This window comes from Vanellus vanellus (genome assembly GCF_965231255.1).
Source record: "Vanellus vanellus genome assembly, chromosome: 2".
Classification (NCBI taxonomy): domain Eukaryota; kingdom Metazoa; phylum Chordata; class Aves; order Charadriiformes; family Charadriidae; genus Vanellus; species Vanellus vanellus.
The window spans coordinates 46,759,132-46,787,085 of NC_138906.1; the positions used below are offsets into that span (position 1 = coordinate 46,759,132).

Here is a 27,954-nt window from a genome sequence, read left to right on the forward strand (position 1 = left end):
ATGTCTCACGGGGCGCGAGTGATCCGCACCGGGGTGAGCAGCGGGGGGCCCGCGGCCCCACCGGCCGCCACCGCCGCCTCCTCCTCAGCGGGCTCGGACGCCGAGCTCGTGGACGGCGCCTATTTCCGCTCGTGCGCCGGCATGCTGAAGGTGGCCCAGATGGTAAGGGGCGAGTGGGGCGCAGGGGGCGGCCGTTATGACCGTTGCGGCCGTTGGAACCCTCGGGCGTCGCTGTTACCCCCGCCGGGTGTTTCTTTTGGGGAGAGGTCTGGAGAGCCTCGTCGGGGGTCGGCAGCTCCATTGCCGGTTTGGCCACGGTGACTTTGCTGCTGGGCTGGCGCAGCCCGCGGGAAGGAGCCGACACCGGGTTCCTTCGGCAGAGCAGGGAGGCGTCGAAGTCTGTCAGAAGCCACCTTCGCGCGTTCCGAAGGCAGCCGTGCGCGCTTCTCTTCAAGACGGACATATCCGAGCCCAGGGTAACGCTACTTGCTTGAAGCACTGCATGGTGATATCTGGGTAATGACAGCTAATGGTAATTTCTAGTATTAGCAGCTTTTTACAATTAATCATAACAGCGACACCGTGACACAAAGGCACATCATGCTCCAGCAGAACACCTCGTTCCTTAGCATGGGTAAGTTTTTGGGAGAAAGCAAGGCCAAGTGCCAGCACGGACAGTGGGCTAGTAAGGGTAGGCACCATGGCTGCGACCACTAGTTCAGCTGGCTCCCTGCCCTGTCTGTCAGAGACCTCCAGGTGGTCCCCCAGGGACCCAGGGAGGGATCTGGGAGATGGATGGTGGAAAAGCAGAAATTCAGAAGATACCAATAGCGGAGCACTGCCAGGACTTCAGCTGGTGCCTTGACTTCACTCAGTGCAGGAAATTTTGCTCCATCTAGATACGGAGAGGTTTAACAGATGAATAGCCTCTTTCTCATTTCTGTGGCACATAATTTGTCAGTTTAGTTCCAGTAATGGCTGTGAATAACGATGGGTGGCTAGGAAAGAGCATGGAAGACAACATGTAGCAGTAACTTCTCACATACAGTCTCATGCAAAAACTTGTACCTTGACAACATTTTATGCTGGAGTTGTTGCCTTCATTTCTCATAGCCCCCAATGCCTTCTCCCCTTCCCCACCCCCCCACATTTGTCTACTCATTTTTTTTAACCTGTGTAATTTATTAGCATCCACAGAGTCCTAAATTGGCATTAGAAGTTAGGAATCATTTTGTTCTAGGTTACAGTGGAATAATATCATATCCTAAAGTTTCTATATAAAGGGACCCAATTTCTTCCAGTTCATTAATAGGCATCAGCTGCCTTTAGAAATGAGCCTCAGTAGCAAGAGACATAATTGAATGTGATGGGGCACAGTTCACCACTGTAGAAAGAACTGTTCCTTTTATGGACTAGAAATACCTGGTCCTCTCTGCTCTGCATCTTGCTGTGGTGTCACTACAGCTGTGACATGTGACTCTTAACAACTAGCACAGGCTGAAATTTCAGTTTTGGTGTACATGTAAAGTGTGTGTGCATACTTCACATACTTCACATGTTTTTATGTAATATATGTAAATCTGTGTGATTTTATGTGATACTTCGCATACTTTACATAAAGTAGTATTTTATTAATGCTAGTCAATATCTGATTCATCAGAATTTAAGATAGTGAGTTTCTGCAGTGACTTTAACAGCAGTTAAAATAGTGTAAATGAAGCTCTTTCAGCTTCACCTTCTTACATTTTTCTGCTTTCCAACTTGACTGTAAATAACATCAGTAGAAGTTACCTCAGGTATCCAACAAACTTTGGGCAAGTGAACTTCTTTTAATACGGTATCACGATAGTGTTGTCATCTCAAATAATTCCCTAAGAAAACCAAATGTTTCTGCTGCAGCGTGTAGAAATAATGAGGGTAGGTTAGTTCTAGATTAACTACTGCACCCAGTAAAATACAGAGAGCTAAATATTTTCGCAACTCTCCTTTATCTCTTCTCAGACAGTATTTCCACTATATCCATGGATCCATCTATAGTAGCATTCAGTAAGAAGTGTTTGCAGTATTGTTCTTTGAAAATAATTCTTTTTGCTAAATCTATAAATGTTCCTGCATTAGTGTTAATGTGGCTGGTGGGACTGTGGTCTTACTAAGAAGGAGAACCATTATGCTGGCAGAGCACAAGGTAAGGTCTTGTAGGTCAGACATGTATCACACTAACTTGCGTACTGGGCCTCTGAATGGTTATGGTTATGAAGAGGGAACATGACTGTTTCTGTTTTCACTTTCTTCCTCAATCCTTTTAACCAAGAAATAAATTATATGACAGAGAACAAGAAGGAAACATTTCATCATTTACTGTAATGTTAAGGGCTGTTTGCAGTGCTTTCAAGCTAAAAAAAAAATTGACTGTATGTATATGTGCATGAAATAATTCTAATAGAAGGCAACAATATGCTATGGAAATTATACAAAGGAGATAGAAGATAATATTACAGCTACTTTTCTGTAAGAAAGATCGTAACACGAGGACTGAAACTTGGAAATCTTGGACAAGATTAAGAGATTGTGCAGCAATCTGATGATTACTGAATTATTGCTAATGTCTAAATGTTACCAGTGCTTTCTCTTCAAATTCTGGGTGCTGTGGTGTCTAGCGTAGAATGAAATTAGGAAATTAAAAATGCGTTTCTTGCCTGTAAGCCTACACTAATTCCTTTACTTTTTTTTTTCTAGAGAATTTCTTTAACCTTACAGAATAATTGTAGCTTTGAAAAGATAATGCATTTTATGCATTGAGTTCCTGGCTTTCTAATGCTTAGGGAATGATCTGTAAATATTTTGAAACCAAAATGGAGGAGAAAACATAGTTCTGTGACTTCTGTATTTTACATGTCAGTAAGTCAGTTTGAAAGCTGTTTTTCATGTATGAGTATTACTAATATCAGTAAGGGCTCCATTTTCAAAATCCAGTCTGAATTGACGCTCTGATTTTAACAGGAAGCTATAAAGTATCATCTTCAACGTCTAACCCACTTCAACTGGTTTAACTTGATGGTGATTAATATAGCTTTTTCTTTTTCTTTTCTTTTCCTTTTTGTTTTTGTGATTTTGCCAAGATCTCTTCTGTTCATAGGGATACATGCGGGATCCCGTTGTGGCCACCTTGGTTCTATGGCAGCAGTGTACTAAGTAAGCATGTCAGTGGGTGTGTATCAGTGTGCACAATGCACTTATACCAGAGAAGAGAAATAACTTCAATTTTAGCCAGCTTGGCAAAATGGACATAACGTGGCAATCTTCAATATGGCGCCGTAACTGTGCTGATTTGTTTGAAACATGTTTGCTCTGTGTTCATGCTACTGCTCACTTGTTCAATTGTAAGACTTTCTAGGAAACTATGTTACTTAGCTTGGCGTTTTCTCAATAGATGGGTTCTGGGAAGCCTTTTGAGGCTGTGCTGTTAGAGACAGCCATACAAATGTGCATCTGTATTGTCCCTAAGGTGGCTCAAGTGGTAGTGTTCATAGATTGAAACAAGTCTGATTCAGCTGAATTTCTTGTGGAGCCCTTATGTGCCTTTTGTGTTATTGCAACTGAAGTCTGGAGGATGCCACAGACACTGTGTTGGACTAAGTCCTGCTTTCAGTGCAGCCCATGTTTGACAGCCGAGCCTATATCACACCGTCTCAGGCAGTTGGCTGGTAGGAATGGCTGTGATTGTATCACCTGTCTAAAATGTCTGATGAAGAGATTTGCAAGAGTGTGACCAATACAGACTGAAGAGAGAAAAGAAGTGTAGAAGGAGAGCCATCATAGCACAGCACATGCTTGTGTCAGTGTGTCAGGCTTCTCAAACTGTTCTTGGACTGTTCCTTGTTTCTGGACTCTGAGCGGTGCAGAGGAGGCCCATGGCCTTTTTTGCTTCTCTTTGCTCTCCTTCAGGTTGGGCCAAGCTAACTTTGACCACAGTTCAGACTAAAGGCAATTGTTCCCACAATAATGCTGTTGTTACTGAGCGGACAGTGGTTCTGGCACAGTAAGCGTAGCCTCAATATACAGGGTGTTTTAAGCTAAAAACAGGGCTGATTCTTTCAGCTCAATCTGAACCAGAAAAATGCAGTTTCATCGATAGAGAAGAAGATAAAAATTATCTTCTCAAGGCTGAGGAAAAAATTTGCAAACGAGTACAAGGTAAAAAAGAATAAAGTCAATAAAAGCTGACTTAACAACATCATTTTAACTTCTTAAAAATGCTAAGGCTAGTTAAAGCTTTTCTGCTGAGTATCTGTTTAATTTCCAAAGTGTGTCTTGACAGAAACAATTACATACTTGATATGTGAATGGCCAACAGGACAGTCTGTAATTCTGAGTAACTCTGAAGTGTGCTGAAACCTCTTTGAGTTATTTGTATACTAACATACAGTTGACTAATAGTATTCAAGAGAATATTAATATGTCTAATGCTGAAGGCTAGAAAATGCTGGTAGTTAGGTTGCTGGAGCCAAGATCAATTTCTGAATGTGTTGGATGATATCAGACAAATTTACCAGGGACCTAAATTCAGAAGAAATTAAAATATGAAAAGAAGGCAAAATCTGTTAGTGGAAGAACACAATTCCTAATCAAGACTGTTGATACAGGAAAAGGAAAATCACAAAAGCAAATGATGCTTGGAATGAGTTGAGAGCTACTCAATCTTCTAACTTGATCTTGAGCCTGAAATGTCTTTCTGTCCATGGAGGTGATTGAAATAAAACATCTAATTCTTTGGAGCAGCTTGTCAGTGACATATGATTTTGCCTGTATGGTAATAATGCTTCTCAGTCAGAAGAGAGGGATTCTGGTGATATACAGAGATGCTGAAATTGTAAGCCTGCCTCTGGATCCTGTGTAGATGGCACTTTTAACTTTCACCTACTATCACTGTCTATAGTTCTTCCAAGTTAAAATAATGGCCAGAAGTAACAAGCTTGGTGAAAGTTGCTGGATGCTAACCTGCAAAGCTTAGATTCAAACAGTTCTGTGTTCTGCTTGACTTTTCATCTGGCTGAGAACAGAAAATGTGAAAAAAAAAAAAAAAAAAGGCGTAATAGCTATCAGTGATGTCATGACATATTACACTTATTTTAGGGCTTATTTTGAGGCATGCAGGAGGCATTTTATGTTTGCAAAGAAAATAATAATTGAGGAAAACCACCCCAAGAATGTGCAGGTGTCTTCAGTCTGCAACTGTGTGATAAACTACCGGCTAAGCAACAAGAAATGGGACACAGTTTTTAGCAGCAAAGTTTTTCTTTTCAGGCCAAGGTCAGAGCTATGTGTTGTAGCTGCTAATTATTTTTGTTGTTCTGCTAGAAGCTGCAGTAAAAGGACCTTGCTTGGCATGCTGAGCAAAGAGAGAAAAAAATTATCTTAGTCTTAGATGGCTCTGAAGTAAGCAGGAGCACTTGAGTGAAGAATGTCCAAGCCTAGTAATTAAAACCAATAGGTCTGGGAAGTCCTGTTATTTCCACTCTGAGATCACTGAAACAGGCTGGCTTGGCCAGGTTTTTTTTTTTTTCTGTGCCTCTGCTCTGGGTGGCCATTTTACTATTTCTGCCCAGGTATTTGCGTAAGAGCTGGTAGCAAACAGTGTGTTCTCTGTGTGTTAAACAAGGAGTGCTTGGTGGTAGGCTGACACAGTTTTATATGATGAGACAAAGCTTCACAAGCAACACCAGTTTAAGGAATTTTCACTTTTTGTCTCACCTCCATGCAGCTGTTCCCGGCTGCAGTGATGCAGCTGTTCACAAGGTTATGCCATAAATGAAACCAGGGAACTGATGTAGCTTTACTTCAGCTGTCCTTTGGGTTCCTTTTTTCTGTAAGTTTTTAGAGAACAGTGCATCCATAGAGACTACTGTCAGCAAGGGCAAGTGTCTGGCGTACAAGGGCAGGAACTACCTAAGCCTGAAGTGGTTTCATGTGTTTCAAACCACAAGCTGAGAATGTAGTCCTTTCTCTTTTTTCTTGGACAGGGGAAGATTTTGTGCCATCTGTTTTCATTTCTATCCCTTTCAGCAAAAAGGAAACTAGTAATTTTTCTGATGTTGAAACTGCTTTAGAAGTCTAAAAAAATCAACGCCAGTGCATTTTGTAAAAAGAGAATTATAATAACTGTTAAACACTAGGGAATCTCTGTTCTGAATGTGTCAGGGAATGTTTTATTTGTATCCTAAAAGAGGCTTCCTAAAAGCACAAATTTGGAGCTACCTTTCATTGCTCATTTGACCCATCCATTAGGATTTGTTGCAATACATCATCAGCAACCTGAGTGCATTTAGTACTCTTTGTATAGAGGTGATTGAACAGGGTTAGCAAATACAATTTCTGAAACAAACAAAAAAAGGAAATAAAGCCTAGAAATTTACCACATCACATGAGATGTGTTTAGTATGCTTGAAAGAGCAGGGTGAAGTATTGGCAATGGTTTCCTGGCACATTTGTTTTACAGGAAGTTAGATTTGCAAACGGCATTTAAAAATCTTAATCAGGTGTATATGGTGTCTGCAGATAATAAGATGTGGTGAAAAGCATGGATTCTTACTGCTCTGTGACTTTGCTTTAAGACATGCGAGTGCAGTGTATTCCCTGTCTTTGGAGAAGGTGTCCCTTTGAACATCCTTGTCTCCTGCCACAGAGAAACAGAAACCAGGGGATCAGTTCTTTCCAAGTGCCGTCTCCATCATCTTCGAGCCTAAAGATGATAAAGAGCATCTTGCCAAGCATCCTTCACTGGGTTTCAGGGCTGTACGTGCTGGAACAATCTGTTGTGTATCGTCGTGATCCAGTAAAAGCTGTGGCCATACCTCAGTGAGGGCAGTATGCCTGACCGTGAGGCTGTGTTAGGTACCTGCTCTGCATTACCAGGGTTATGGAGTATTGTCCCCCAAAGCCACACAGTGTTTGCTTACTATGAGTGTTTTCTCCACTCCCCTCCCTGGGGAGACCTTGTGAGGTATTCATTCAGTACTGTGGCTGAGTTGTCTCCTTTGCGCTATTGTCAGATCACATGCACTGTGGCCTTGTCCTCCTATTTTGTGGTGAGATGTAAAGTATACAGCAACCAGAAATTGCTACTTTCTGTATGCAGAGATCAAACTCTAAAATTGCTTTCACCCACCTGAGAGCTTCCTCTTTTTTTGCATAACTTGGAATCTTAAGGGATCATCATGGCTGAAACAACTCCCTGTGCTGCAATGCTGGTAATTTGTTGAATGTAATGGTGAGTACAGATATGTCTGACTGGTCAAAGCTAGGTGACCACAGCTTTCAAAGCCAAAGCTAATTTGGCTGCTGTTCTTGCAACAATAGCAGCAGCTGCAATGCTTGTTCCTTCCTCTCTTGCTCACAGCTTCCCTCAAGGAAAATGGAAATGTGATGGTGACAAGACTGAGAAGCTGCTTTAAGGGGGAATTTTCTTAGAATATTTTTGGTTTGTCATTTGTTTGTTTTGTTTTTTTTTTTTAAATGCTGTTAGTGAGTTCAAGAAACAAGTACTGACTGCTGGGAGAGAAGGATGCTGTTAACCTGAGATGACCAGAACTGCAGCTGTAGAACTACAGAAAGACTTAGCATACTTTCCTGCAAATCTGTAATCACACTCCGGGAAGGCCAGTTCAAGAGCTCTCTCATCTGTTTGGGAAAAACAGTCCCCAGTTGCTGCTTGTCACCTGCTGGCTAATTGAGCCTTTTGTAGATTGCTTGAGTGAAGCTTCCTAGTAGACACTGGAGTGCTGTCCCAGCATGTTTGAGAGACCTGCCAGTCTCCAGGCGGTCACTGAAAGTTGTCAGCTGCGACAGTGCCACTGGGGAATCTCATCTCTTCTCATTTTCCCCCCTCATTCATCGCCCTTCACTTCTGTGGCACTTTGCCAAGCATCAAGTGTTTGCACTTAGAAAAGGTTGTTCTTTGTGGGCTGCAGCCCAGTCTGATCCAGGAGCCAGGTTGCATTGATGCCCGTTGGTCTGGAAATTGTCATGATGTTAGCATTTTCGGGAACTCTCACCTGTTTTTTCCTGATAAAAATGATGATGTGCCAGCATAGGTAACAATGTGGACTTCGGTGATGTAAGCAAATCCTCCTCTTATTTGAGGAGACCTTGCTCAAAGCTCTGTTGCCATGGCTAACAAAGCCTTTGCTGGAGATGACAGGTATGAACTTTTTAACTGCTGTCTGTGAAACTGCCAGATGTCAGTGTGTTGTTCTCTGGGGCAGGGAGAGATACGGCAGGTGTTAACTGAAGATTTGAATCAGTCAAGCAATAAATGCTTCAGACAATGAGAACGGGTTGTATTGTGAGCAGCATCTGTAAAGGCGAGTGATGAACAGATTGCTTGCTGAGGCTTAGCAGGCACAGGCACTGAGACTTCACTGAGCGCTTCACGAGGTATTCCTTGCCTCAGTAACAACTGAAAGTTGAAGATGACATTGAATATGCTTTTTCACTTTTGTGCATTTAGTTTGATAGGTTACTAGGGTGATCATTGCTATGAGGTACTGGTTTTATGTTCTGTGTTCCTATTTGAGTTTTAAATACCTGTATGCTGTTAGATGTGTATTGGATATCCAGGTCAAGGGGAAAACTTTGCAGCTTGCCATGCAGAGTTTGTGGGTGTTTGTTAATAATAAACACTGTGTACCCTGGGCTTCAAGCAGCCAGCCAGTATGAGCCAGGCTTGGCTGGACAGCCAACGTGGGCTCCTTCTCTGTAGGTGGTATCGCCATGCTTGGTTGGTAAATCCATTTTTAGACAGCCGTGAACTTTAGGTACAAGAGCTCTGTAGCTCACAAGTAAGGATTAAGCTCTTTCTATATTGTATATTATTGACAATATGGGACTTTATTGACTATTTAAAGGGCAAACAGTACAAACAACCCAAACAATATATGCTGAAAATGGTTCAGAGAAGTGGTTTCAGAGGTGCCTTGCTCCTACAAGGAGCTCTTCTTCCCAACCAACTAAAATGAAGTATGGCAGGTGAGGTGGGCAATCTCCTGCCCCCAGGGAGGCTCTATCTCCAGACACAGGGTTGAACTCTGTTGCTGCTTTTGCAGCAACAGCCTCAAAGAGCAAGAGTTCTCCAGCAAACACTGTAGGTGTCTTTGTACCTCCATGAGCATGTGTATTCCTGTACATCATTGTTGGATTCCTTTCTGCCATCAAGAGCCACTTTTCTGCCATTCCTTAAGACAGCTCAAACCTCTTAATTTTTAGGTTCTACCAAACCCACTTTTGTTGGCCTACAGTTCTCTTCTCCTTGTGGTCCTTTTCTTTTTCTTGCTTCAGAAGCATCTTGTGTGCTTGAGGCAGTCTTTCTCTGTTTACACAAACCTACCCGCACTATGGACTGTCTTCTCCTGTCATTCTGACTGACTCTCAGTTTGCCAGGCTGAGAGAACAGTTAACACAGCTCTCCAGGACGATCTAGATGTTGGAAGTACTTGCCTTGCAGAGGAGAGAAGTAACAATCACAGCTTGCTATGCAATTTCTGAATCTGCAGAGATTTGGTTATATTAATCCCTACATTTTTGGTTGCTATCACCAGATCCTCCACTTTTTACTAGAGAACTCTGGAGATTCAAGTCTCTTACAATGTTTTTTTGCTTCCTATGAGTTGTGATATAGAGATTCTCCCTACCATGCAAGATAGATGGTCTTCTGCAGTGGAAGAAGTTACAGCAGGAGCCACATTCATGCATGGGTTTTGTAGCAGTCAAGTAGTACTTTTCTAATATGCAACTGGCTTGGTGGTATGGGACACAGGTTTCCAACAAGCACTACAACCAGTACCTTACCTGGGAGCAGGGCAGAGAGTGTAGGCTGAGCCAGTGGTTGTATCTGTGCATTTGCAGAGAAAACCAATTATAGAGGACATATGCCTGCTCCTACCTGAAGCAGCAGGTTCATCTGTGATTTGGGGATTATGACCTGATTTGAGACAGGAGAGGCCACTGGAGTGGGTGGCAGGCTACCTGTTACATGGCAGCTGTTGGCTGCACAGAGAAGTAATTCCTTGTTGATAGATGGACAGGCTACATGCTCGCAAAGTATAGGGGTCTCCTGGCTTTGTCCAGAGTAGTACCTTTAGTCATTGCAGGTGTCTAGAAAGACATAAACACCTCTTTGAGAGTTAGAGGGAAAGCATCTGTGATTCCCAGAAAAACCCTGCTAGGGCATTTGCTGTTTTTAAAATTCTGTTCCTATCCTTTGCAGACATGCTAAAAGTCAGCTGTGCCATTAATGCTGTTTTGCAATAAGTTTTATATGTTTTGGGAATTCTTTGTGACTTGAGTACTGCATTTGTGAAATATTACTCCATTATCACTTAACATTGCTGCAGTGTTTTGTGTTGTGTGTGCGTCTCTTATGTAGATTGAAAAAACTTATTTATAATGCTTTTAAAGTTGAAATGTTTTAAATTTAAGTTGATTTTTAAAACAAATCTGTTAATATTGGATTGGAGAGAGAAGAAATAAAATTATGAGGTTGTTGTGAGTAACAAACTTGTATTGTGGTGATTTTTTTTTTAATTAATTCACTGCCCAATGAGAATATTGCACATTCTTTGCCATATAACTGTAAAGTCCTCAGCTTTCAGTTAATAACATACAGGATTGTATGGTGTCTTTCAGTGTGGCGCAGTGGTGGTGCAGGCAGCTGTGGGGAATCGAGGCAAGGAGCTAGTTAAACTGGCAGTGGTGGGATTGAAGTATTGCATACACAATGATCAGTGGTAGGCAGGACTTAATTGTAGCTAGTCGTTACAAAGAATTGCCTTTTTAATGATCATGGCTAACATCCTGTAACAAGGGCTCTTTAATAATGTCATTCATATGCTGGTTCTGTGATTACCCCACATCCTTTTCTACCACTGAGGCCTGTGCCTGAGCAGATAGATAACTTCTTATTAATAGATAAAGAATACCACTTGTACTTAGGATTGTCCGCTTACCTGAGTTGTAGAGGGTCTGAATAAGATTATTTCACCTTTTCTCACCCTCCCACCATTTTTATCTTCAATAAATAGCCTGTGGATAGTGGTGCATGGGAGAAGTCACTTATCAGGGGCCAGGCAGCCTCCTTATTTTAGCAAAGCAGCCAGACAAGAAGGAAATCTGCCCAGACGTAGGGGCCGAGAGATTATTGTGCAACCAAAAACTAACTAACTGCTTCACAGAACCGTGCACTTGAAGGCAGCTGATTTCATCTGTCATTAGTGAAGTTTTAAATGGACTGTTTTTTTTTATCTTCTTTTTCTAGTAGGTGTTTGGCTGTTACAGCTCGCATTTCCAACACCACCCTGGAAGAAGGAAATCTTGATTACAGCGGCAGTCAGCGTTGAGGCTTAAATTAGCTGAACCAGTTTTGCATGAACTATGATTGTAACCTTGGCCTGCAATTTGCTCATCATTCTGTTTTGGGAAGCTGTTAAAAAAAATTGTTTTATTCTGTCCAGAAATACATACTTAATACTATATGGGTGTTGCCTTGCTGTGTTGAGGTGTAACATTCGGAAATGTACAGCTGCAGTCAGTGACATTTCTCCAGGGCATGGTTATTCTGATTGGCTTACTTAGGGACGGAAAATTCCACTTACTATCTTGGCTGGTGTCACAAGCTGGAAACTTTGACTTTTTCGTTCAAATACAAAAAGCATTTAGCTCTTAATATATTGTTTTTTTAAAAAAGGCTGTGGTAAAACTGGATATGAGTCAGTGCTGTCCCTTGCTCCAGATCTTTACACAGTTTCTGTACTATTGCTTGCACTAGAACTTAGGTAAGTTTTAAGAGAATGGAAATCAACTGGAACTGTTTTCTATCATTTTCATGATCTATTGATCAATTTCAGGGTTCTCCTCTTTTCAGATGCAGGAGGAGGGACATTAAAGCAGTACAAAGGTTCATCAGTGCCCCAGCAAGTGCAACGGAGAAGCTTTCCTCTCAATGCTGTTTTACAGAATCCAGGGGGAAAAAAAAAAAAAAAAAGCGGTTTCTGTCTTCTAGAGGGTTAAATTGTCAGAGAAGGATGGAAACAAAAAGCACTTTCAGGTATTGCTAATTACCAACTGGAGACTGGTAAACCAGAGCTTCTGCCTACAGTCTTTGTACAGGTGTAGTATCATGCTGAATCCTGTCCTCTGACCTTTTTCCCCTGAATAGTGCTAATTTTTAGTTAGCTAATTGCAATGCATGTCCTGATGCAAGGGAGTGGGAAAGATAATTAGGAAACATTGAACTGTGGTGCATTCTCATGTATAGAGGGAAATTTGAATGGGCAAGAATGAGAGATTTAAAGGAGAAGAAATATGGAGAGTAATGTAGGGAAAGAAGAGGAAAGGGGAATAAAGAGCGGGAAAAAAGGAAAGGAAACACTGGAGACTAAAAGCCATAGTACAACTTCTTACAGGAGAGTGTAGCAGAGGGTAGTACAGTCAAAGAAAAGAAAATATTCTTAGAAAAGCAAGAAAATGGTTGTACATTGCATGGCAAAATAATTCAATGAAAAGATAATCCAGTGCTGGGTGGATTATACATGACTCTGTGTGTGTCACAGCATTATGGTAAATCTTTGAGATAAGAGTTATAGTGTTTCTCTAGAACTGGGCCCCTTGAGGCAATTTTGCTTCTTACTGATGTTATCTTTACTCCCTACAGTTTAGCTGGCATTTCACATCTTATTTCTATATAGAAAAGAAAATTATCCATAGTTAAAATTTACACAGTAAGACAGCAGTTTCAGCCTGTCAGTTCAGGATACAATCTTGGGATTTGCAAAAACCACGTTCACTTCCTTTCTGTAATGAAGATTTTTAGTATCATTCTTTGTACTACCACAGCAGCTAGAAGTCCCAGGCAAGAAGTAGGCCACCTGCAGTGGGTAGCCATCCAGCAGCCAAACACCCACCCAGCCTCTCACTCACTCCCCTGTCCTGCAAGACGGGGAGAAAATAGAAGGAAGACAAAAAGACCCATGGGTTGTGATAATGACAGTTTTATAAGGAAAGCAAAAGTTGCACATGCAAGCAAAGCAAAAAGAGTAATTCCTTTGCTACTCCCCAACAGCAGGCAGATGTGTAGCCACTTCCTGGAAAGCAGGACCTCAGCATGTGTAATGGTTGCTTGTGAAGACAAACACCATAACCTCAAACGTTTCCCCTTATACCTCTTTTTCTTGAGCTTTTATCGCTGAACACGACATCATATGGTCTGGAATATCCCTTTGGTCAGGTGGAACCAGCTGTCCTGGCTGTGTCCCATCCCAAGGTGTTGCCCGCTTGCAAGCTTATTTGCCTTGGGGTGAGGGGAGGGAGAAGAGAGGAAGCAAGCTCTGCAAGCAGTGTTCAGCAGCAGCAAAAGGTTGATGTGTTATCAACACTGTTTTAACCACAAATGCAAACCAGAGCGCCTTATGAGCTGCTGTGAAGGCAGCACCATCCCAGCCACACTCAGTATATCACCACTGTATGGGGTATTGTACAGGCACAGTGGGAAAGGATAACCCTTACTCCACAGCCATTAATAGAATTGCAAAAGAACAGCAGGATACAGGAAATAATGTGCGGTACAGAGCAGTCAGGAATGGTCAAGAGGATGAGTAGTAGCCTTAGTATTAAAGATTGTGCTTCCAGTTAGAGAACAGAAGTTTATTTGCCATGTCTTGTGTGTGGTGTTTTTTTTTGCAACACATGATATCAAAGTCTACTGTAAGTAAATAAGTGACAGTCAGGAAATAAATACCAATTCCCCTTTCACAGTAAGCTCAGCTGTCTTGGTCTTTTTTTAATCTTGTGTGGTGTAATGGCAACAAATCAACCAAAAAGTATCCCCCAAAAGACCCACCTTTTCCTACTGCTTCACTTGTTCTGTGGCTTCCTCCTTAGATGTTTTAGGGTCATTCCCACACATATTTTCACCCATGCTTCTCTGTTATATCTGTGATCTGTTGATTGTTGGTTTGGGCTTTTTTGGGGGGGTGGGGCTGGGTTTGTGTGGGTTTTGTGGGCATCTATTCTCACTTACACTGTAAAGGGAAACAGTCATCTTGACCTAGACATTTATGAGCGGTGCTCAACATTTTTGCCTGATTTTACATGTCTAAAATGTTTTGGAGGTGAAAAACTTTAGCACAATGCACATGAAGTGTTTATTAGCCCTCATTTGGTGAATGGGGGAGCTGAAACAGTGAAATACCTGATTTACTGAAGTTCAGATAGCAAGATAGTTACAAAACCGGGGTCAGAATTCAAGAGCCAGTGACATTCAATTCCTCCCTTGTTGTGTCCGTGTTTGTCTGCAGAAATGTATCTCTAATGCTCAGAACGTTACGCTTTCTTTTAGAGTAGGTGGTTGTCAATATTGAAGATCGTGCTGGATTTATGTTTGTGCAGGTAGCTGTGTCTGAGGAAAATTTAGTTCTCTCCAAATGTTACAAAAGAATTAAGTATTGGTAGTAAGGCCAGAGCTTTATTTATGACATCCATTAAAGCAGGACAGTAGAAAAAGATCATATAAAGCACTTGCGCAGATTGATTCCTGGGTTGTAAAATTGTTCTGCGGTCAGATAAACTACAGAGTTCTACCACGTGACCAGAAAATGCTTAGTGGTGCCAGCTGGCATATGGGTATACGGATGGCAAAACAAGTCTTTTCTTTTGTTATAGTTCTGTCATTACCCTCAAGGCACTAGTGAGAAAAAATGTATCTGTAATCTTTTGACTGGTGAGCATGCACTTCTGCCTGCCTCTTCCTTCGAGCAGGTGATTCTCTAGTAAGCTGCTTTGAACTTGCCAGCTTGGTCCATGTTCTTCCATTCCCACACGTTTGGGTTTTTGCCTATTAGTCCTGAGATGCAGACTGCTCTTGGACAGTTTCATGGTGGCCTGCATGAATGTTGGCAAGACAGGAAGCCACAGGAGGATCTACCTGCCAGAGAAGCTGAGGACTGTGTTGCTGGCCTGCTCTTGGTCCCAGCATCACGCTCAGTCCACTCCTGTGAAGCTAGGATGTTTGGAACTGAGCTTTTTCTGTAAACTAATTGCACCTGCAGTACTACCGCCAGCCAAGAGCAAGTGCAGGGAGATAGGTGGAATTCAAACCATCTGAAATCAGGAGTACAACAGCATCTGGGCCTAACGCCAAGGGCCTTTTCTCCAGTGTGCATTTGTCCTGGGAGTAATTGGAAGTTGGATCTTCCTCCTAGATATAATGTCTTTATAATACAAAATCACGATTCCTCTTCTTTCCTTAAGAAGGTGTTGAATTTTCCTACAGTGGAAGATTAACATCCTTGAAGTCTTGGTACACATTCTTGTTTTTTACTGAGTGTAATCAATGGCCAATGGACTGTAGTGCTCATTCTTTGATAGGTACAAGAAGAAACAGGGAGGAAAACAGCTGATTTTTGAAAAGGAACAGCGTTTTCAGGGAACACTTCAAGTAGCATTCAGGGAAAGAGAATTTATCACTCATGTCTGGTCCTTTCCTATCTTCTCTAGCGTGAGAGGTACAGAAGGAAAGTGTGCCATTTTGAACAGGTTGATGTCATCTCTGTGGGCACAAAGGAAGATCCAGGGAACTACAGGCTGGTCAGCCTCACCTCAGTCCCTCGGAAGGTGATGAAGAAAATCTTCCTGGGAAGAATTTCCAAACACGTGAAGGACAAGAAGGTGATCAGGAGTAATCAGTATGGATTTACAAAGAGGAAATTATGCTTAACCACCATGATACCCTTCTACAACGAAGTGACCGGCTTGGTGCATGTGGGGAGAGCAGTGGATGTTGTTTACCTGGATCTTAGTAAGGTTATGTTATCCTGTAACATCCTCATAGGCAAGCTGACAGGGTATGGCTTAGATAAGTGGATAGTGAGGTGGATTAAAAACTGTCTGAATGGCCAGGCCCAGAGGGTTGTGGTACAACGTCCTTGGAGGCCAGTCACTAGTGGAATACCCCAGGGGTCAGTACTGGGGCCAGGACTGTTCAATATCTTCATCAATGACCTGGACGATGGGGCAGAGTGCACCCTCGGCAAGTTTGTAGATGATAAAAAACTGGGAGGAGTGGCCAATGAGCCAGAGGGTTGTGCTGCCATTGAGAGGGACCTTGAGAGGCTGGACAGAGAGGAATCTCATCAAGTTCAGCACAGGGAAATGCAAAGTCCTGCATCCAGGGATATCTGAAGGTAAGCCCCTGCACCAGTACAGGCTGGAGGCCAACTGGGTGGAAACTAGTTCTGCAGAGAAGACCTTGGGGTCTTGGTGGACAGCAAGCTGACCATGAGCCAGCCATACACTCTTGTGGCAAAGAAGGCCAACAGCATCCTGGGCCGTGCTAGGAAGAGTGTTGCCAGCAGACTGTGATCCTTTCCCTTTAGTTGTCAGAGGTGAGGCCACATCTGCAGTGCTGTGTGCAGTTCTGGGCTTCCCAGTGCAAGAAAAACATGGACTTACTGGAGTGAGTCCAACACAGGTCCACAAAGATGATGAAAGTTCTGGAGCATCCTTCACATGAGGAGAAGCTGAGAGAGCTGGGACTGTTGCCTCTGGAGAAGAGAAGGTTCAGGGGAGTCCACCAACGTATATAAATACCTGATGGAAGGGAGTGAAGGACAGGGAGATGAAGTCTCAATAGTGCCCAGTGACAGGACAAGAGGCGATGGTCATGTGAAAGTCAAAGTGGACATCAGAAAATGCCTTTTCACTGTGTGGATGATCCAACACTGGCACAGGTTGCCCAAAGAGGTTGTGGAGTCTCTATCCTTGGAGATATTCAAAACCTAGCTGGACATGGTTCTGGGCGACCAGCTCTAGGTGTCCCTGCTTGACTAGGGGGGTTGGACAAGATGACCTCCAGAGGCCCCTTCCAACCTCAACCATTCTCCGATTCTATGATCCTTGCTGTGAGCACAACACACATAACCGGATCACATCTTAAATTTTCTGCACGGCTGGGACCCATGTGCTGCTACTACAGCCCATCTGTCACACCCCATCCCTGGGTGTGGCTGGTTGTCCTGGCCCATGCCTGGCATATTGAGCTTAGTGGTGTCATAGCACAGGGTTCTTGAGCCTTGTCCTCATCGCTTAAAGGCAGCAGCAGCATAACCCCTGGTTCTTCTTTGTTGTGAAGATCAGATCTCCCAGCCTATGTCCCACCTCCCATTAACATCCTTGAAAGATTTGTGCTTGTTCACCCTTTTTTATGGGCCGTGGATTGGCTTTTGAAGGAAGACCATATCAGGAAAGAGCAAATCATGTTTCATTTTTGGTAGAGCTGTGCTCACTTCAAATCAAAATGGAGTTTAGGCTTAGGAGCTTATGTCAGTGCTATTCAGGAGCCAAAATTTTCCACAGGCACATTGCAGAGGATGTGGTTGCCTTGTCTCCAGCTCAAAATAGCGAAGAGAATGTAGACTCTTACCATCTCTCTTTTATGATATCTGTTCTGTCTGGTAAGGTGTTGAGTGCCTTCTGGCAATTGCTGACTGCCTTTAGCTCTTGTTGGCTTCATTGTGAGATAGTTCCTGATATATACCAGTGTTCCTAAACACATTTCATGACTGACTTCAAATATCTGGTCCAATGGAAAGTCAAAAAGTGGATTAGTTTAAGCCAGTCAACTTCTGTGAAACAGTAAATATGGAACTTTATTTAAATCCAGAAAAACCTCCTTGGAGTTGATTGATGCATATGTTCTTTGGTTTGCTTTCCAGAAACCAGAAAGCACTTAAATAGTAGTGTTCTGCAATGTGTCCCTCACCCCTTTTTGTAATGCAGGTCTGAAGCCTTGATATATTTTGTGGAGCACATTGAAATCTTCTGATGAGACTTCCCATCATTTGACCTGTACTTCTGGTCTGACTGGCTTGCTGGCTATGGGTTACATGTCTGCTGCTCTCATGATCTGTGAAATACTGTACGGAAATGGAAATGGCAGTGCCCTACCCTAATTTTTTTGTGGCTCTAGTTTTTATTTTCAAGATGTATTAACCTGTTCCCCTCAGCACAGATGCATAAAGAACACTTGTAACACTTGATCATTTTACTGCTTTGCCATTCATTTCTCTCTCTCTGTCTCTGTGCCACAAACTGACTTTTAAGATATATGTTGAACTATATCCAAGACAGTTACATATTATTCATTTTTTTTCTCAATTTCAAGTTCTCTGGGAACAGGAATTCCAGAGGAGAAAAAATAGTCATCACCCAGTATACCATGATAAACCGGTATCTGGTGAAGGAACTTCGGTATTTGTCACTTTTAAAAGGCAAATAATATTATGTAGCTCTATTTCCTACATTTGTTAGCATTCTTTTTCAACAGATGAATTTTAACTCTCACTGTACCTTCTGACCATGCAGGCAATATAGTGTGGTAAACATGGTATACCTTTGTATGAAGTTGTTGATATGGTCCCCTTTGCACCTGTCCTGTGAAATAGCATTATGTGCGATCAAAGAACCGTCTTTAGAAATTGTATGTGAATCTCATGTTGTGAAAATTATGCTAAGAAAAGAAATTTTTGAAAGAAATACTTCTTGCACGCAGTGATTGCTTCCTGCTTGTGTGCTGAGGCACATCTGAAGTCAAAGAAGGAACAATCTTTTCTAATTGTTTTTGGAATTGTTTTAATTGTGAAGTACGCTTGAAATGGAAGGCAGGTTTGTTCAAATCCACGTTTCTACCCTGTTCTTAGGAGCTGAGCAGATTCTTCACTGACTGGTTGGTACCTCGTATCTTCCTATTTCTGAGGAATATAACACCTCAGATGAATTTTCTGACCTTGTCCTTGTATGGCTCACGTTGTTCTTTTTTTATTCTCAGTTTGTTTTTAACTTTTAACTGAAAAAAAAAACCTTCTATGCTTCCATGAAGTTGAAAGAACTGGGACTCCTTTAAACTAAGGGTTTTTTACCAGTGCATCTTATTATTTGGGTCATGGTTGTGCTTCAAGGATACAGTCGTTCTTGTCCTTTGTACACAGTAAAAAGTTGATAAAGTTAATGGTTCAAGCATGAAGTGAACCAATTGCCAGATTTAGTATTTCTGTGAATTAGCGCTTCCTTCTTGATATGTACAGTGTAATTGAAACTAAGCACTGATGATTGTGAAGGTACCTGAATAAAGGAGAAGCCTTTTAGCCTTTGGTGGTTATAGAAGTGTTGTCCTCATCCCACCTTTATCCAAGAGGAAGATTCAATGCTTGCTGTGACTTCTTGTTGAGTCGTCCTATAGAATGAAATTTTATTAAATTTAGTTTTCATTTTCTCATGAAAACAATAGCTATGTGTCGTGCATCACTTCAAGTGTTCTCCTACATTATAGGGTGAATGACCTGCTGATCTGCTTCTGATTGTTGAAGTTATTCAACAGCAAAGTCAGACGACTCTTTGCTTAACTGACATTAAGATTCAAGGAACTGAGGTGGATGATCTGCGGCAGCCTGAGCCAGCATGGTTACTAGCTGCTGCCATCCTGCCTGCTCAGTCTTTCCTGTCCTTTCCTTTGGAGTCTTAGCTTCTCCCTCACACTCTCTTGCTCACCTGACCCTGCCTTGTGTGAATGGCAGAGTCAGAGGAAAGCTGTTTGCTTTTATTAGTATTTCACTTTTCTGCTTAGTACACTGAAGTGTCTCAGCACAGATGAGTGGAGGAGCCAATACATGACAGGGAGTGAAATCAGGGTGGGAAGGAGATGACAAAGGCCATTTCCCCTCATGAAACCATGGCTTAATGTAGACCTAGTGTATGTAGACATAGATTGGACAAAAACTTCATTAAAACTATCTCAGAATTGAAGAACTGAGCCAGAAGTATTTAAATGCTGAATTCCAGAGAGCATTGCTTTATTGTCTTCAAAGAAATGTAGCATCTCAGAAAGCTCTGCCATGCACAAGATGCGAGACTTTGTGTGTTTAGGACTCCCCAATGGCTAGGCTGTGAGACCCAGAGAACAGTCATAGTACAGACAGAAGCACTAAACACACAGGATGCTACTATGATGTTACACTCCCAAACCAGAGGGCAGGAATGTATTTGGGGAGACACGGCCTGAGCAATACCATTAATTTTTAAAGGCACATGTAACCTCCATTCTTGGGAAGCACTGAGCATGATCTAGCCCTGCACCTCAAAGTCGTTTCTTGCATTGAGCATGATCTAGCCCTGCACCTCAAAGTTGTGTCTTCCCTGCCCTGTATCTATTTCAAAGGTGGGAGGAGATGTAGGCTTACTGTAATGCAGAAGCCTGTCAGTGGCTTGGACTGAGGATCACTTACAATGCTGCTATCAACTACTTGGACTACCACGGTAAAAATAATGGAGCCAGACCAGATCTAACAGTAGCTTAGCCACTTGTGTGGGAAAGAATCCTGGAGCACTGACTTTTCTCTTTGGAGCCACCTTTCTGAGGTGGCTGTCACTGTTGTGACATTGATGTGGCTGTTTATATGGAGTTTGGCCAAGGTCACAAGTTTTTGTGACCTTCTTGTGAAATTCTTATGTGTATATAGAGCTTTTGATTGCACTTGAGGATGTGTATGTTTAGCCGGTTAACTTAGAACTGAGCAGGTGAAACTCAGTTAAAACTACAGCAGGAAGAATCTAAGATATGTTGTTGGGGTGTTGTTTGTTTTTTTTTTTTTCCCTTTTAATCTTAAGGAAATTATTCTGATAATGGATGCAGTTGTTTAAGAATTTTGAAGATGAGTGCGCAAGAAAGGATGCTGCAGTCTTGAAGTGCTGGCTTACTCAGATAGTTTTTTAATATATTGTAGAAACACTTAAAATATGAATCATTACTGCTCCTGGCTGACTTTGGATGAATGAAAAATTACAGTGGCTGAAAGCATGCATTGACAAAGTCTGTAATAAGAAAATATTCGGGTATATCCTTGGTAGATTTATTTTTATCACCTAGGCTAGCCAGGCTGGTAGAAGCAGCAAGATTAGTAAAATAAAAAAAATAGTTCTAGATTAAAAAATAAAATAGCTTTTGTCCTTGGCAAGCCTGCAACTGAAAGTTGTACAATAATGCTTTATAGTTTTATGGGACAATTTTAACATATTAAAGTTTTATAACTGTTGTATTGGGGGTGGAGTGAATTAATGGGTTCCTCCAAATGTTTATATTATTTGCTATGAAACTACCTTATAGTCTGCTAATACTCCTGCTCTGTAGGTGGTAGAAAGGGAAGGGTAAAACTTTTAGCTCAGTTGCAGCCAGGTCCTCCACTTTGCATGTGAGAACTCACTAAATGGAAATAAAGGCACATGTGTTCAAGGGCACCTTAATTTTTACAGCTTTCAGTGATTTGCTTCTGAAAGTCTGTGGGATTTAGATGTGTCAGTTGCTGGTGCAGCTCCAGACATTCAATGCTGCTTTTCTATTTGAGACCTCTTGTATGGTATAGAGACTTCTTCAGGTTCGATTCTTCAGGCTGAAACTGCTGCTTTCCTTTTAGCAGTTGGCTCTTTCCTCCTCTTAATAGTTGTTTCAGCTCATTTAGCAGAAAATTTTAAAATATTATTGCCATGCTCGTTACTTTGTCCTCCATTTTGTTGGGACCGTCCAATTTACATTAGATATTTGTCTTATGTTTCTAAGTGCCATTTTGTTGTGTTTAAAATCATCTCCACAGCCCTCTGAGCACCACTGTAAAAATCTTTAATGTGCCTTTTGTCTTTCAGATCTCTCTACTGGTTGGATTCATCAGTGTAAATAATTATCCGTGGACAGATAACAGTGCATACAGCTACTTTCAGATTGTCACCATGTGCGACTTGGTTATGATTTTATTCTTCTACATTATCCACATTTTCAGAATCTACAGGAAGCTCACTTGCGTTAGCTGGCCACTTGCGGTAAGCCTGTTAGATGGTCTGGGTTCCTTGCTTCTCTTGTGGGTTGATATCTTGATTACTTAGTCCTTTTTCTCGTGCTATCACACAATGGTAGGCTGTCTTTCATATAATTATTTTTGCTTTGTATACAAATCCTTTTGTTGTTTTTGTTATTAGTATTCAGTTCAGCAGATTCTGTAATTGTAGGGGTTTTAGCTGATTTGGCTCTGATCCGGTCCTTCTTTATACAGATATAAGTCCTGATTTACTCCAGGGAAGTCAATAGTGTTATTCTGAGACAATTGAAAAGAAGCTACTGGTTATAGAGCCTTCAGCAGACGGGTCCTAGCTCAGGTCATTTATACCACCTAAGGGATTGCTGGAGTACCAAATCATAGTGTTAGAATTCATGTACTACATCCTGTCCTAAAATAAAGTCTGAGTGCAATTTAAGTCAAATGTGTCTCTTTTTGGTATGGTTTTAGGTAATTTAAACAATAGCAAGAAATATGGGCATCAACCTGATTGCCATAGCCTGGCCATTCCAGGGATATCTTGCTGGATGTTCGTGCCTCATTCTCGCATTTCCCCTGCACTTCCATCTCTCACATCCTAGCAGAGAACTAACAAGCAGCACAGAAAATGTGAGACCTGAACTTCCTCAGTAGCTTTGGGTCAAGTCAGCTAACAGAAAAGTCCTGCACCCTAGTGTGGGATGACGGATTTTAATAACCTTATAGAACACGTCTCGCTTACGCGTAGTGACATGTTAGTTCCACAGAGGAAGGACCAAAGGGATGGGGAAAGCCAATTGGAGCGATATAGTGGGATTTTGAAATCCGAGTAGTTGGATGGTGTTTAACGGAAGCTTTGTAAGTAGTATAAATATCTAAGGAAATGGTTTGTCCATCCATCTACTTCTAACCAGAGAGAAAAATTTAATTTTCTTTTTAGCTGAAGAATATGGTTAGACTTGCACCCCTTGTACCACGACTCTTTCTCTAGGAAGTGCTTCTTTATCTAGAGATAATACAGATGCAGAGATTGAAATAAGGGATTGAAATAAGCTAATGAATGACAGTTTTGCAAAGCAGCATTTAATGTGTGCATTGCTGTAACAGGACTATACCATTTTGACATCTGCATAGACTGCTTCTGTTTTTTTCTTGGGTGTTTAATCATTCCTAAATGTTCCAGAGTCACTAGTGAGTTTAAGGCACTGCAGTTTGTGGCTGCTCAGCTTCCGATAGGTTTATGTGATGTGATGCCTGAACACTGCTGCTCTTTCACAGCCAACCTCTTTTTCAGTCACATACTTAAGTTAGGAAGACCTGTAAGAGAGTTTGGGAAACTACAGCTAGTGTTTGGCTGAGTTTCCTGGCAGGGAATTGCAATCAGGGGTGTGATTTGCAGTCAGTAAAGTTGCAGTGGTTCAAAAGGTTGTTCAGCACTGACACCTTTTAAAGCTGGGAAGTGTTTCTCCAGAGGGGCACTCTCACGGCCCTGCCAGGGGTTGGTTTTCCAGCTAATTTAGCCTTTGATGATTTTTTTGCACCTTTGCTCATCCCTCGGATTCCTCTAAAGTAGTGGCCTGCTTTATTTGGTGTCTGTAAGAAGGCAATGGCATGCCTAATTTGCCTGCTGTATTGTGGACTAGCCAGAGAAGCCTCTTTAGGGAAGTAATTTATTCTAGCAAAAGCAAGGGTTGAGATCTTGATAACCTGAAACAAGGTTATAAATGAGGAAAATAAGTTGCAGTCTCAGAGCCTACTTTATGGCAAAGATCTTCCTCAGCTGTTTATAAACACCCGAGCAGAAGGAAACTGTGGTATATGATAGACTCACTCTCTTCTGGGATTTGCTTGAACAATTTCCTTTTGGGACTATATTTTCTCTCCTTTGGTTTGAGACAGAATCTCTCCTCTCCCTTATACATGGCATTTGTTTGGCTCATGCTGGTAGTGCAATGCAGACAAAGTAAGCAGATACCCTTCTGCCCACGCAAAACGCAAAAGAAACAACCGTGTTCAGTTTGCAAACACCCATATTGGTTGCCATAAGCTTTGTGAGGATTCAAAATCTAAATCCAAAGATAATCCCTTCTTATAACAAGGTAAAATTGACTTCTGGACTGATACTTGTTACGCTACAGAAGAGCTTAAATGTGGTGCCTCAATGATCTCAGAAAAACCCGTGGCATCATGTTTTACTGCGGGACAGCTGCAGCGACTCTTACAGACTTAGGAGGCAGGGTGTTGGTTATGAGGGTCTGCGTAGTTGTGCTTTTCGTGGCTTCCCTCCTGTTTCCAGTCTTGGTTGATGTAAGTTGTTAGTAAATCCAGTAGTAGATCCACTGCTTAATTTCTAAGATTATCAGAAGTAGGAGCATTTCATTTTCTACTTAAGCCATTTGCTACCATTTATTGCCATTTCATATAGGCTAGAGAAATATGCCCTTAAGGCTTCTTCCTCCAGCAAGGTGCATACTTGATGCGATAAAGATACGTGTTTCACCCTCAGTAATGTATCATGTTGAAATGAAAGGACTGCATCCATACCCAGTAAGTAGATCTTATTCCATTGACATTAGTAGACCTGAAGATTGGCCCTCTCTCCCGTTTTTTTTATTTTTTAATAAAAAGTCATTTATGGTACAAAATCCACTCCTGAAGTTTTTTTTTTCTCTTTTTTTTTTTAAGCTTTTTTATTTTTTTTCCTTTTGACTGGTGTTTTGTCCTCTGCCAACTTGTTTTTATTCTGAGGCATAGCAAAATGCTTTTGTGATAAGTTTGCCTTCTGATGCAGGCTGTGCTTGTCTTTACAGGAGTTTCTTCATTATTTAATTGGTACAATTCTGCTTCTTATTGCATCGATTGTAGCAGCATCCAAGAGTTACAATTTGAGTGGACTTGTGGTTGGAGCGGTAAGACTGTGTTTATTAGTCTTGACACTTTTTTAATTGCAATATGTATTAAGTAGGGCATTGGAAATCTATTGCTTGTAATTTTATTTTCTTACAGACTTGCATTGCTAATGTCTTGGTTGGGGGAACTACCTTCTAGCTTGTTTCAGTGAACATTCTGTAACACAATGCCAACAAAAATATTTTGTTGTGAGACTCCAGATTCACTACTGAAGTAGGTATTTGTCCTGTGAGAGAGTTGAAACCAAAGGCACCAGCTTTAACTGGTAGGAACTAACATGTTTAGGGGAAGAATTGACACAATTCAGTTTTGACAAATGGCTATGGTAGCGACTAGAAGTTACCCAAAGGATTTCACCCCAGTCTTCATCTTTTGATGCCTGCTGCTCCTGAACAGAGTCCTGTTCAAGATAATTTCTCCTGAGCTAAAACCCACTGGGATTCTGGGCTGGCTTACTGGAAGATACTGTCTGCCTCTGTTGGCTGGAGGGCTTTATAGAGACAGACATGACTTCTGAGTGTGAGCAACAGTATTTTCACAGTAGCAGGACCTGAAATACGACTCCTCCAGAATAAAGAATTACTTTCAGAAATTTAGTCTTGATGAAGACTAGAAGACTTACCTGTCTTGTTTATTTGATAGATGGCAGGGAAAGACTTGTTTGAATGGGGCAGTAAAAGAGCAGTAATCAGAGGTGTTAGAAAAAGTCTTTTCTTTATTGCAGAATCCTAGTGAGAAGTCTAGAAGGTGAGACTATGCTGCTGTCCAGCTTTTTCTCCCCCATTGTATATGACTCTCAGTGTATCTTTCAGTCATTGTTTTGACAAGACCTAAGTTGCTATTATACTACAGAAACTTCTATTTTTTTTAGTATATTGGCAGAATGGAGTATTTGGGTTTGTTAATGTTATAAAATATGTAGCTCAATATACAAGAGTGTCCATACCTTCATGGAATATGTGTCATCTAATGTTCTGTATTTGTGGTTTGTTTGTTTTCTCATCCAGACTTTCGGGTTCCTAGCTACGATCCTTTGTGTTTTAAGCATATGGTCATCCTACAAGGTTTCGTGCATCACACAGTCAACAAGTAAGTATCATGCTTAGTAGCTGCCAGAATGCCTCCCAAAATGAATATTTATATTTTCTGCTACAGGTCTGTGTCTACTTGGAAGGATTTATTAATGTCCTGTTCTTTGTTACTCAAAATTACTCAAAGCAATTATTCCGTATTTTCTGTCAACACAGACATATCACAGCTACTGACAGCTGTTAACTGACTACAAGAGCAAAATAACTTGCTTCTAACAAGTAGTGAATGTATCAGCGTTTTTTCTTCTCTCACCCCCCCCTCTCTACCAAAAGAAGATTTCTTGTGTGTTCCTTAATCAAGTAGATTAATTTGTTTGTGGTAGCGCAAGTGACACTGTCTTTCTTTTCAAAGATGCATCCGTATGACTCCTTCATCTTTGCAAGACATCTGCCTTACAAAATAGAATACCAAAGAGGAGTGTCCACTGCTGAGGAGAGAGCATGGGTATTTTGTTACTAGCCTGGACAGCCAGTAGCTTTTGAAGATCTACTTGAATGCCTGTGCAAAATTATGTTGTGAACCAAAGGTTTTTTTGCTCCCCCCCTCCTCCCCCCCCCTGAAAGAAGTTTATAATGGAGAACATGCTTTTTATGAGCTTCACAGAGAAAGACAACTTCTGTCTCACAAGCTGGGCTGTGGTCATTTCCAGCTATTTGCAATAAGTGAATTTAAAACTCATTTGGAGAGTCATTTGGTTCTCCTTTCAAGAGGGACAGAAAAAATGCTTCTGATTTCCTTCATCTGTTTACAGAAGGGAAATCCTACAAATTCCTACCTGATTCTTAACTTCCAAGGATAATTTGTTTAACAAAGGAACTGTTACAAACTGATTTGTGCCTGGATAAGCTGACCCAAGTCTTTGTTACCTCTTTCTATCAGAACTGTGGACTTCTAACATCAGCTCAGCCAGCATCAACAATTATGAACTGCAACATGAATACATCACTGCAAACACTCCCTCCTGGCCCCAACAGTACATGATGAAATCAGTTTTTTTTTTTTTCTTAACGAATTTTTACAGGTTATTAAAAATGAAAGATTATTCTTAAAACCTTCCCTCTGCCAAATACAGGAAATACATACCCAAGAATATCTGTATGCTGTTTTATGGGATCTTTTTTTTTCCTTTTCACAAATACTTGTTTGTTAAATGGATATTTCTAGACCTGTTCTGGAATTTCTGTGCATTTCCTATAAATTATTCTCTTTGGAGTCTAACAGTGTTTATGGAAAGCCCATTGTGAATGGAGCAATGTGCTGCTTTTTCTCTCTTACATGCGTTACTTCCTCTGCCTCTGCTGGGATCCATGCTTTTGGAGACTGCCCAGACTCTGGACAGGCCCAACAGTTTGGTTTTGTCCAACCTGGTCTTGTCGTGAAGTTCTATGTAACTTTGAAGCTGAGACAATGCCTTCTTGGTACCTTTGTCTTTCTCTCCTTTTGCAATCCATCTTGGGTGAGCTGGAAATTCTTTGCAGGAAAAAGGGAAATACAGGCCTTTCCTCCTTGGCGCTTCCCCTTTCACGTCTAGCTGTGAAGTAGAACTTGTAAGTTGGGTCTTTTCTGTCAGGACAACTGCATGATGGTGTGGCGGGTTTCTGCAAAAAATAGGATTTATACAGTTTACCACGTCCAATCTGGAAGAAAACAAGCATTCTATGGCCTGCTATGCATTTTTATGTTTGTCTGAAATTCTGCATCAATACTGCTAAGTAATTTAATGGTCCTCTCAGAAAACTCTTTTTGTGCCTTACAGCAGGTCATCATACATTGCAATCTGTTGCCACCTTATTTTTTTCTCTCATCGTAATATATATCTTTGATTTTTTTTTTACTCTTCTACAAGAGAAATTGGCCTACTGCTAAAGTGTCAAAAATTTTGAATAAGTAAATTAAAATAACTTAGATGATAACCTGGAAAGGTAGAAACCCCTTCCTGTGATTCTTCTTGCTGTTTCTTTTCATAAGTGCCCTACTTACAGCAACGTAGAGCAGGAAAAAATTTGAAAGTGCACAAGTCCGCTATTTGTGGATGAGCATATGTATATTC

At 41.4% G+C, this 27,954-nt stretch overlaps 1 protein-coding gene across 2 annotated transcripts; it reads left to right on the forward strand.

Annotated features, from left to right (window-relative positions):
- Positions 1-26,430, forward strand: CMTM7 (CKLF like MARVEL transmembrane domain containing 7; the record flags this gene model as incomplete). Of its 2 annotated transcripts, XM_082478942.1 has the most annotated exons (5): positions 1-162; positions 21,736-21,909; positions 24,713-24,811; positions 25,820-25,901; positions 26,256-26,430. In XM_082478942.1, the coding sequence occupies 5 exons, from the start codon at positions 1-3 to the stop codon at positions 26,267-26,269; spliced, it is 531 nt and encodes a 176-aa protein (XP_082335068.1). The 2 variants fall into 2 exon arrangements, with proteins under 2 accessions (XP_082335068.1, XP_082335067.1); XM_082478941.1 differs by lacking the exon at positions 26,256-26,430 and having other exon boundaries at positions 25,820-25,918.
- Positions 26,431-27,954: the final 1,524 nt, after the last annotated feature.